We start from the raw sequence: 11,311 nt of genomic DNA, 5'->3' as shown, positions 1-11,311 counted from the left end.
TTCCTGCCTCCTGAGATCCTTCAGCTGATCGATGTCCGAAGGCGTCATATGATCAGAGTTCAGTTGGATCAAATATCTCAGTGTGACGTGAGGGGAAAAAATAACTCATGAGAGCTTTGTGAATGTTTTATGTATTCATAGTTCATGTACACTTTGACCAATAGCTTATACAGACATATAAAAATTTGTCTGGAGCCCCAAAAGGCATTAGAGATAGTATTCCACCCTTATTTTACAACCACATATAAATTGCTACTGGATTTTTTTTCTTCTTCATCTTAAAAAAAACAACAACTTAACTTTCCAGAATTACAAGGTGATTTTTGTTCCCTGACAGAAGTGACATTAGTTTAAGGCTGAGCAAAGAGCCCTAACGATAAAGAGCCAGTAGATTTATATGCTACAGATTGTACTTACACAAAACAAATGTTTACAGTATTTACACATAACTTAGATTATGAAGAAAGAATAAAATCATTTCACAAAGAAAATAATAAATATATAAAGAGATATTCAGCTATACTTGTAAAGAGAACACAAAAGCAAGCAAATTCATCCGTATTACATCAAAAACATCATACGTAACAGTAGATAGTGTGTCATCTAAGAGCAGAACGGAAAGGTTAAAGGGTTAGTTGACCCAAATATGAAAATTATGATTTACTCCCCCTCAAGTCATCCGAGGTGTGTGTGACTTTCTTCTTTCAGACGAATACAGTCTGAGTTATATTAATAAATGTCATGGCTCTTCAAAGCTTTATAATGGCAGCCCAAAATTTGTAGCCCTAAAAGTGCATCCATCCATTATAAAAGTGCTCCACACGGCTCCGGAGGGTTAATAAACGCTTTCTGAAGCGAATCGATGGGTTTGTGTGAGAAAAATATCCATATTTAACACGTTATAAAGTCACATATACACTTTTTCCATGAGTTTAATACAGAAGGCAGTCCGCCGGAAGCTAGATATTTTAGTGTATATAGTTTTAAATATGGATATTTTTGTTACACAAACCCATCGATTCACTTCAGAAGGCCTTTATTTTTTCCCCGGAGGCGTGTGGAGCACTTTTATAATGGATGGATACACTTTTATGGACTTCAAGCTTAATGAACCGTCTGTGTTCCTCTGAAGAAAGTCATACACACCTATAGGATGGCTTGAGGGGGAGTAAATCATAGGCTAAATTAAATTTTTGGGTGACTGTCCCTTTAATGGACTGGTACCTTCTGATGGCCAACAGAAACTGATGCTGAATTCAGAGCACTAGTACATTACTCCTACTATCTTTCTATGGCAGGACTAGTAAAAGTAGTATGCAGTTCTGAATTCAGCCTAAATCTATATATATATATATATATATATATATATATATATATATATATATATATATATATATATATATATATATATATAGTTTTAGTTATAGTTATATATTATATATATATAGTTATATATTTGCTGTTTTCCCCCCTAACAACATGAAATCAGTCCAGCTGACTCCAGACCGTCACCTAGCGTTAGCACTGGATCATTAACGTCTATTTGAGCGTCTATCGCGGTCACATGCACACGGGAAGTCTTCTAGCACCATAAGAGATAATGGCCATGAAGGTTTTTTTGTCGATCGCGCCGCCAGGTCTCGTTGGAAATAAATGGCTTCTGTAGGGAGAGTTCACAAACGACTTCCTCTCTCGAGCGAGCCGCCCAGGTACACACACCAACATCCATGCAAATACAAACAGGTGTGTATTCATATGAGTAGAAACACAAGAAAGGAACTATAAACATTGAGTTCTTCGGCACACACTCGCACAAAGTCTGTCCCAGAAGGCAAGTGTGTGTGTGTTGCTGTGAGCAGGCTTTGAGGAAGTGACTTTACTTCTTGTTGGCGATGCGTCTCTTCCTGGTGGCCAGCATGTCATAGAAAGGGTCCCGGCTGATGCTCGCTCTGAAGGAAGAAATTAAAGGAGATGTGAGGGGAGGCAGAGTTTTCGGCATCTTTCAGCCTTTACACACACACTCCAGTCTTAAAGGGTTAGTTCACCAAAAAATGAAATTGATGTCATTAACTCCTCCCCCTAATGTCGTTCCACACCCGTAAGACCTCCGTTCATCTTCACACACAGTTTAAGATATTTTATATTTAGTCTGAGAGCGTATCTAAGTGTATGCACACTATACTGTCCATGTCCAGAAAGGGAATAAAAACATCATCGCAGTAGTCCATATGGGACATCAGTGGGTTAATTAGAGTCTCTTGAAGCATCCAAAATACATTTTGGTCCAAAAATAACAAAAACTACGACTTTATTCAGCATTGTCTTCTCTTCCGCGTTTATTTCAGTCCTCGAATAAAGATTCAAACGGTTATGAATCAGCGTATTTGAATCTTTATTTGAGGACTGACAACAAACCCGGAAGAGAAGACAATGCTGAATAAAGTCGTAGTTTTTGTTATTTTTGGACCAAAATGTATTTTTGATGCTTCAAGAGACTCTAATTAACCCACTGATGTCCCATATGGACTACTGCGATGATGTTTTTATTCCCTTTCTGGACATGGACAGTATAGTGTGCATACACTTAGATACGCTCTCGGACTAAATATAAAATATCTTAAACTGTGTCTGAAGATGAACGGAGGTCTTACGGGTGTGGAACGACATTAGGGGGAGGAGTTAATGACATCAATTTCATTTCTGGGTGAACTAACCCTTTAACTGTATCATAGAAAACAGTTTGTTCAGTGACCTAGTTTGGTTTCCATGGCTTCTGAGGACAGACCCCACACCCGTTTAACCTGCGTCTCATGCGTTTGAGTGGCGTTTTCTTTCTCGTCCAGTGTAAAGTGACTGACCCGCTAAGATTAAAGGCTGGCTTTATATCGATCGGCGCTCTATGAAGAGTCACGAATGCTCTGCTGCAGTTGCCACATGCAGTTTTCACGCTAGAAATCTTGTTAGTTTAAAACTCATCCTCCACTGCAGTAAGTGCTTCTTTCATTGTGAGGTGACTACGGCTGCATCTGAAATCACACACTTCCCAACTATATAGTAGGCGGAAAACTGAATTCAGACATACTTCTTTTGTCACATACTCAGTATTCATAAAAGAGCAGGCAAAAAGTCCCCAGATGACCTACTTCTTCCAGTGAGATTCTGAAGTGTGCATACGATGAACACTTTGCTATCCCATGAGGATTTGTGAATGACAGAGAAGTGACCAATATGACAGAGGGTAGGTCACATGATGATGACAACATGGTGAATGTAATGAGTCCAGATTACATTCATAATATTCACATTTGTACTAAATATAGAGCATACTTTTTTTAGTGAGTATGTGAGTTTGGATGCATCTATGTGTCAAAACCTAGTCAGTGGCCTGTGTAGACAACATTTTATGGCCTCACAAATTAACTTTGTAGACACAAAGGATATTTTAAATTATGCTGCTTTATAAAAACCTTATTTCGGTCAAAATACACTATATTGCCTAAAGTATTTGGCCATCCCTCCAAATCAGAGTTTTGAGTTCTGAGTTCAGGTGTTCAATCTCTTCATGGCCACAGGTGTATAAATCAAGCACTATCTAGATGCTTCAACAAACATTTGTGAAAGAACGGGTCACTCTCAGGAGCTCAGTGAACTCAAGCGTCTGCTATAAATCTATTTATGTAATTTCCTTACTACTAAATATTTTACAACAAAGGGGAAGCAATTGGGAACAACAGCAACTCAGCCATGAAGTGGTAGGCCATGTAAAATCACGGTGCGGGGTCAGCGCATGCTGAGGGTCACAGAGCACAGAAGTCGCCAACTTTCTGCAGAGTCAAGAGCTACAGACCTCCAAACTTCTGTGGCCTTTAGATTAGCTCAAGGTCAGTGTGTAGAGAGCTTCATGGATTGAGTTTCCATGGTCGAGCAGCTCATCCAAGCCTTACATCACCAAGAGCAATGCAAAGCGTGGGATACAGTGGAGTAAAGCAGCCGCCACTGGACTCTAGAGCAGTAGAGATGTGTTCCCTAAAGTAATGAATCACGCTTCTCTGTCTGTCAATCCCATGGACGAGTCTGGGTTTGGTGGTTGCCAGGAGAATGGTACTTGCCTGACTGCATTGTGCAAGTGTAAAGTTTGGTGGAAGGGGGGGATTATGATGTGGGGTTGTTTTTCAGAGGTTGGGCTTGGCCCCTTAGTTCCAGTGAAAGGAACTCTTAATGTTTCAACATACCAAGACACTTTGGACAATTTCATGCTCCCAACATCGTGGGATTAGTTTGGGGATGGCCCCTTCCTGTTCCAACATGACCGCACTAGTGCACAAAGCGTCGGGCCATAAAGACATGGATGAGTGAGTTTGGTGTGGAGGAACTTGACTGGCCTGCACAGAGTCCTGAGCTCAACCTGATAGATCACCTTTGGGATGAATTAGAGCGGAGACTGAGAGCCAGGCCTTCTCGTCCAACATCAGTGCCTGACCTCACAAATGAGCTTCTAGAAGAGCGGTCAAAAATCCCCATAAACACACTCCTAACACTTGAGGAAAGCCTTCCCAGAAGAGATTAAGCTGTTAGAGGTGCAAAGGGTGGGCAAACTACATATTAAATCCTATGGATTAAGAATGGGATGTCATTAAAAGGCAGGCGTCTCAACTTTTGGCAATATAGTGTATTTCTTCAAAGTTTTTGATTGGACTGTCAACCATAACATTTAAAAATGCAATATAATTAAATTTTGCACAATCGCTAACAGGATGCCACTCATAATATGAAGATGTCATGCATCAGTAAGGTATTATTTAATTGTGCAGAGTTTCTAATTTATTTAGGTTTTTTACAAGCTTACAGGATACGCTGCTCAGGCTTTAGCAAGTAATGTATTTCGAACATAGCCTTCACTTTGATTCTGACATCTAAATTATTTTGCTGAACGCATGAAAAACGTGTTAGAATGAACAGATTTCTACATCGCGGCTCACATTCTGCATAACCATCAGCCACAACTTATTTCTACTCAATGACTTATTTCTACTTAAAACCTAGGAAAAGACTTTTTGTTTTTGTTCCAAAGCGTGACTGAATGGTCCAATATCCTGAGCGTATAAAGCATAATTACAGATAAGCAGATAAGGATAGTGGGTCATAACTGTGCCGACTAGGCAAAACGTGCTCGTGATAAAGCCTTTCATCCTCCAGCACGTCTCTGAGAGATGAGCGGCGCTAGTGTTAGGCCTGGATTAGGGGAGAGACGAGGACCACAACAGGTCTGTTGGTCCCGTAGAGTTGATGGTTAGTGGGGGGTGGGGGTGGGGTTAAGCTCTGACTAATCTCCACTGATGCCCATGAAAACACAGGGCTGTGGATGTGTGTGTGTGTGTCTGTGTCTGTGTGTGTGTGTGTGTAGGGGGGTACGGTGCTTGTGTGATGAGACTGCTGTTTCTATTCAAAACACCATCATGATCCACTGCTGTCCCAGTCTGGACAAAGTTAAACGCTCCGTTCCAAAAGATAGTGAGGTGAAACTCAAAAAACATGTCAGTAACATTAGGATTTGTTTTTTGCATTGTGACATTATTTTTATGAAAATTATGTAATCCTCCCATTCTCATTCCTGCATTGCATTAATACATAATTTTGTTATCATTTTAGGTTAATTTTAATGGAAAAATAACATTGTATTACAGTAATGAGAATCTATTTCTAATTTAAAATAATCTATGTCTATTTGATTCTAATAAACTTGGCCTAATTAAAGTCACCATTGATAATAAACCATATTTTGATGATGAGAATGTGTATTTGGACACATTTTGGTATTGAAAATTTGGATGGAAATATGTTTAATTATAATTAAAATAATAATAATAATGGTCCTAATATACACTTTCTTTTCTGTACGCACAGACAAAGTTTCCCATTTTTTATTTGATTGTTGAAGTTTAATCACTGTACTGAAGTGGTCCGGAGAGGAGTAAGCCTGAAAGTGTTTGGAAATGTTTAAAATGAGAATAAAAGCATTAAAGGAGATGTGAATTGTGAATAGATTATTGGCTAACATACACAAATTTGATTGATGCAAATAAATCGGCAGGATGTTTTCATCAATACGTCAAGAAAACGAGTGCATTTTTACACCATTAGTTTACACCAACAACTAATGGCCTCATTGGAAAAACATGCTTCTGTCTACATTTTTGCTAAACTCCAAACATGTACATACATATTTCATTCAAATTAAGATTGCGTGGGCAGATTATGGATTAATAAAGATTTGTTTTCCTTGCTTGTATGTTGTTCCAATACTACTGTATGTCATGACCTCAAAACTCTAGTACTGCACGATTTGATGTTTGCATCCCATAACCAGCTCCATATTTATGGCTTTATGATGAAGTCGATTTGCTTGTAACCTCACCTGGTACAACCCTGCACTTGTCTCGTGAAACATGAGCTGCGATAAAAGAGTTTAAAGACTTCTTAAAGTGAGCTTAAATGGCATGGTTGCCCCAGAAAATGTTTTTTATAGTTTTTTATCCCAAAAGTTTTGGGATGCCTGCCTTTACATCCACACAACTTTAATAACATCCCATTCTTAATCTGTAGAGTTTAATATGGAGTTGGGCCACCCTTTGCAGCTATAACAGCTTCAGCCTTTCTGGGAAGGCTTTCCTCAAGGGTTAGGAGTGTGTTTATGGGAATTTTGCCCATTCTTCTAGAAGCTCATTTGTGAGGTCAGGCACTGATGTTGGACGAGAAGGCTTGGCTCTGCTCTAATTCATCCCAAAGGTGATCTATCGGGTTGAGCTCAGGACTCTGTGCAGGCCAGTCAAGTTCCTCCACACCAAACTCACTCATCCATGTCTTTGACCGACGCTTTGTGCACTGGCGCAGTCATGTTGGAACAGCCATTCCTAAACTGTTCCCGCAAAGTTGGGAGCATGAAATTGTCCAAAATTTATTGGTTTGCTTAAGCATGCGCTGACTCCGCTCTGTAATTTTACAATGCCTACCACTTTGTGGCTGAGTTGCTGTTGTTCCCAATTGACCGTTCGCAAAGACCCGCCCCCTTTAGTTACTGTTGCTATGTCCGACAAGCCATGGCGTTCTCACACCACACACATTTTCACGCAGAGAAAATACATCGCAGAGCAAAGAGGATGCTGACAACATGCGACAGACAGACAGAGCAAGTTACTTTCAACATGAAACAGTCTCAACATTCAAATTTTTGTCATTTTTTAAAGACATTTAAACAATAAATACCATTTTTTGGTTCTTTAATGTGTTGTAAGCATCAAATAAACATTGATGAACACGAAAATAAATGTTGTTTCAACCACAGAAAGAAGTCAGTACACACTGTTTTTCAAGTTCAAGTTCACCGAAGTTAATCTACTAACTCTCCTGAATGCTTCGTCGGATAAAATTGCAGATTCGACAATCCTGAGAGCGACCCACTCTTTCACTTTGAAAGTATAGCAAAATGTTAGAAGCAATGTAATTTTTCTAATGAGCTTGGCCATTACTTTACCTAAGCTTGTTGCTGTTGTTGACAATGTAGCAGCTCATTAGGTTTAAGTATAGAGTTAACGTCATCACTGTATGCTGCATTTGTTCAGCAAATGGGTGATGAGAGCACTGAACAAGACAATATAACCATAGATTATGTTCAATAGACAGGAAATCCTACTTAATGGATTTGATCCATTCCTCCTTCTCCTCTGGTGTGGGTGCTGATATCCTGTAGACGACGTGGTTTCCCTCCACCACCCTCCCGTCTGCCTCTGTCTTACACGCCTTGATCACCTGCCCTTTATGGTTGGGATTGTACAGCTCAAAGCAGTTCTGAATGAGGAGACACAACATACACACATATACAAGGATGAGCTTTTCATGATCCTAGAGCTCTTACTTTCAAGTTTGTTTGGGCACTCACAGGTTTCCTGGGTTCCTCCACCTCTCTGATGCTGAGGTTCTCCAGAGGAATAATCCCACGGGGCTCCTTGTCCTGTAGGCAGGAGAAACCCATCAAAATGCATCTGGGACAAGAATAACCCCTCAAAACCCTCAGACAGGACATGAAGCCCAGAAATGATGCACTTACTCAAAGATACAATATTGACGAAAACCAATCCACTTACTGTTGTGTACTCAAAATAGTACAAGCAGTTGTCGGTCAGAATAAACCATCTCCTCTTCCAAGTTTTTACTCGCCCACCTGCAAAGAAAGTCAAATGGAACAAATTAATTTTAGGAGAACCCTCAAGAACAAACTAAAACAAGGCCGGTGACCCAATTTCTGAGCAGTAAATGACTAGAGCCAATGCAACAATCACAAACTGTTTCTCATTTCAGGAATATCATCAACTGTGTCTTCTGGTGTACACTCATTCATTTGCAAATGATCTGTCCGAGTTCTCCAATAGTTCTCCATAATCACAGTATAAGATGTCATCTTAAAGGTTTTTTTCAATGTTATAATATATCTTCTCCCATCCATTTTAATGTACAATGTAATCATCAATTGGTTGACTTCCTGAAGAGTCAGAGACTGCGGCCCTGTCCTAAATACCAGCAGCCCTTGTGGTTATCATTCTACTGCAACATAGACAAGTCATCTCTAGTGCAGGCTCAGCAAAAGGACACACTAAAGCCATGAAAAGGCAGGATCACTCTACAGTCTAGTGGACTTCATGGAAGCCACAAGTCTACAAGTCTCTTTGTTGGAGTGGCTCTTCTGGCCCAACCAGCGGTGTACATTTGGGCAGGACTCTATGTCTCTTAGAACAATGGTAGTTGGCAAAAGCATTTGGACACTCGTATGGAAGAGGTAATTATTTGTGCAATTCCACTTGGGTTGCTAGTGGTCCCTTTAACGCCTCCTACAGAAACGAAGTGGAGATTCAACCGGAGCGATACAATTCTGATAAGGCCCAATGTCTCTTAAATCTTTGCAAAAATAACATGAGTTCTTGACTGTTATGCTTTTGTGCACCCTTGTGAATCAGAAGTGTGCTTAATTGCATTACACGTGCACTTGTAGATTACTTCAACTTCAATAAAAACGGCACATATTACTGCACATAAAATAATATTAAAGCTACACTGTGTAACTTTTTTAGTTTATTCTTAGCTAAAATCACTTAGTTCTTTCAAAAATATATGTGCTCAGTAATGTATATTTACTTCTTTCAAGTAATAATGCATTCTCGTAATTTTATAATATACCATTGAAAATACATACGGGTGAGGGGTTCGGATGGCGGTCGCCATGTTGCTCCTCCATATTGAAAGTACATTTGCCAAAGAGGGACATGCCCGTAAATTCAAGCTTCGCTTTTCGCGTTTTTACACTCGATGGCACCGTGTCGAATGTGAAGAGGAGGATTGCTTGAGGCTGCTATATGACGATGGAGGATCACTCTTAAGCCCCTTTCACACTGCACGTCGGACCCGCAATATTCCCGGAACATTGCCGGGTCGCCTTCTGTGTGAAAGCAACCACGTCCCGGAATAGATTACCGAATTCGACCCGGGTCGGGGACCTAGTAACATTGCGGGATATGTATCAGAGTCGCCAAGGAAGCGGAAAAGAGAATTAAGACGGCAACGCAACGGGCAAATCAACAAGACAAAAGTAAATATTGGAGTGGCCTTTCCAAGATGGAAAGAGCTCATGAGGAGCAACGATTTTAAAAAGAACGCAGACGTTGCCTGCTTTCTTCTCGACAGGTAATATTAATTCAGCCTATTTGTGTATATTGAAAGTTTTATTGTTGCTTGGCTAATTATATAATGGTGTGCTGTGCATAACACTAGAACGACGTCTAGGGTAGTTTTCCTCGCGTCAATGATGAAAAAGTATTGTTTACCTTATAACATAAATCCGTGTTCAATGACGGATAACATGAGATTAATATTTTTATTGCATTTTAATTTGTTTGCCTTACGCTAGTGATGTCGTACAATATACAGAATAACGATAGCACTGATAAAAGTTACTTTACTAAGATTAGCTTGCATTCGTCTGGGAACCTGCAGCTGATGTTAGCAATGAAATGGTAAAAAATAACGAAAACGTAAAACTTTTATTCATTTTACATAGATTAATTTGATCATAGATCATTTGGCAAATTAAATAACTGCAAATTATAATAGTTTTCAAAAGTAACCTCATCATTTGAAGCAACACTCACCGAAGAGGTCGAACTGGAAGCCATGACTAAATCGGCCACCGTAGGAGTTGAAACGAAATCGAAATTGAGAGGAACAGAAACTATTATTCACTGGATGGTCATATACCTTTTCACCACTAGATGGGGGAAAATATCACACAGTGTAGCTTTAATGAAATAAAAGGCCTCTTAAAGTGTAGTTTTCATTTCCACACCATATGGAGCGTCTAAACCTCCTCACCGTCTGTTTCAAACGTCAGCTCACAAAATGTGTCCGACAAGTAAGATACTATACTCCTAATATATGTTTGTTTCTTCTTTTCATGATCTATATAACCCTTATCCAGTCATAATTGTAATATGTTGTTAGCTGGACTGCCGGCTCGTGTACTGTAGAGTTGTTAATGAGAAACGGTTTGTGTTTTTGTGATCGCTATAACTCGAATCTGGTCATAATTGTAATATGTTTGTTAGTTGGACGGTCGAGCTTGTGTACTATTGAGTTGTTCAAGAGAACGGTTTGTGTTTTTGTGATGGAAGGGGTAACTAACTTTAAGGGTTAATGCGAGAAACAGCAAAATGGGCTGAAGGCGATATGGCTAAGCAAGTCTTGTTTTATATGCCAAGTTCAATGGTTCATAAAAAAGAAGACTTCAAGACATGTACTTACATAAATGTACTTACATTTAGTAACAGTAACACTTTATATTAGGTGTCTACTTATGTACTAAAAAAATGTATTAATCATTTGATACAATACACTTATTATATATATGTTTTTACATTATACTTATATTTTTTAATTAGCTGCATGTAATTACATCTGTAATAATTTTCTGTAGTCACATTTATAATTACATTTGTTGAAACTTCCCTTACTCTAACGTAAGTACTTGTAGTTAATTAATAAGTACAATGTATGATAGCATTACATTCAGTTGGCACTACAAATCCTCTTTCTAAATGTATGCTCAAGTGTACTTCTTTTTCACAAGAGTCGTGCACAACTCCAACTCGATTTCAACTTCTGACCACAGCAAGCAAAAACAGAAATGTCCGGGAGCAATGCTGCAGCGATGAGAGAAGTTATTTGAGACAGATGTCAAAGAGAGCTTGGATCACAGTGCTACCCTTAT

General features: G+C 39.3%; 1 protein-coding gene across 2 annotated transcripts in view; it reads right to left on the bottom strand.

The window, feature by feature from the left end:
* Positions 1-1,449: 1,449 nt before the first annotated feature.
* cyth3b (cytohesin 3b) overlaps positions 1,450-11,311 on the bottom strand; it is a 68,105-nt gene continuing 58,243 nt past the window's right edge. For both annotated transcript variants that reach the window (XM_067424646.1, XM_067424639.1), the window contains exons 10-13: positions 8,142-8,218; positions 7,937-8,008; positions 7,691-7,845; positions 1,450-1,949 (exon numbers count right to left, since the gene is read on the bottom strand). In XM_067424646.1, the coding sequence (XP_067280747.1) occupies positions 1,877-1,949; positions 7,691-7,845; positions 7,937-8,008; positions 8,142-8,218 (377 nt within the window). In that variant the 3' untranslated portion in view covers positions 1,450-1,876. The remainder of the gene's footprint in view (positions 1,950-7,690; positions 7,846-7,936; positions 8,009-8,141; positions 8,219-11,311) is intronic.

This window comes from Pseudorasbora parva, chromosome 2 (assembly GCF_024679245.1).
Source record: "Pseudorasbora parva isolate DD20220531a chromosome 2, ASM2467924v1, whole genome shotgun sequence".
In the NCBI taxonomy this organism is placed as follows: Eukaryota; Metazoa; Chordata; class Actinopteri; order Cypriniformes; family Gobionidae; genus Pseudorasbora; species Pseudorasbora parva.
The sequence above is the reverse complement of the archived record's forward strand: the minus strand, read 5'-3'. Positions and strand labels throughout refer to the sequence as shown.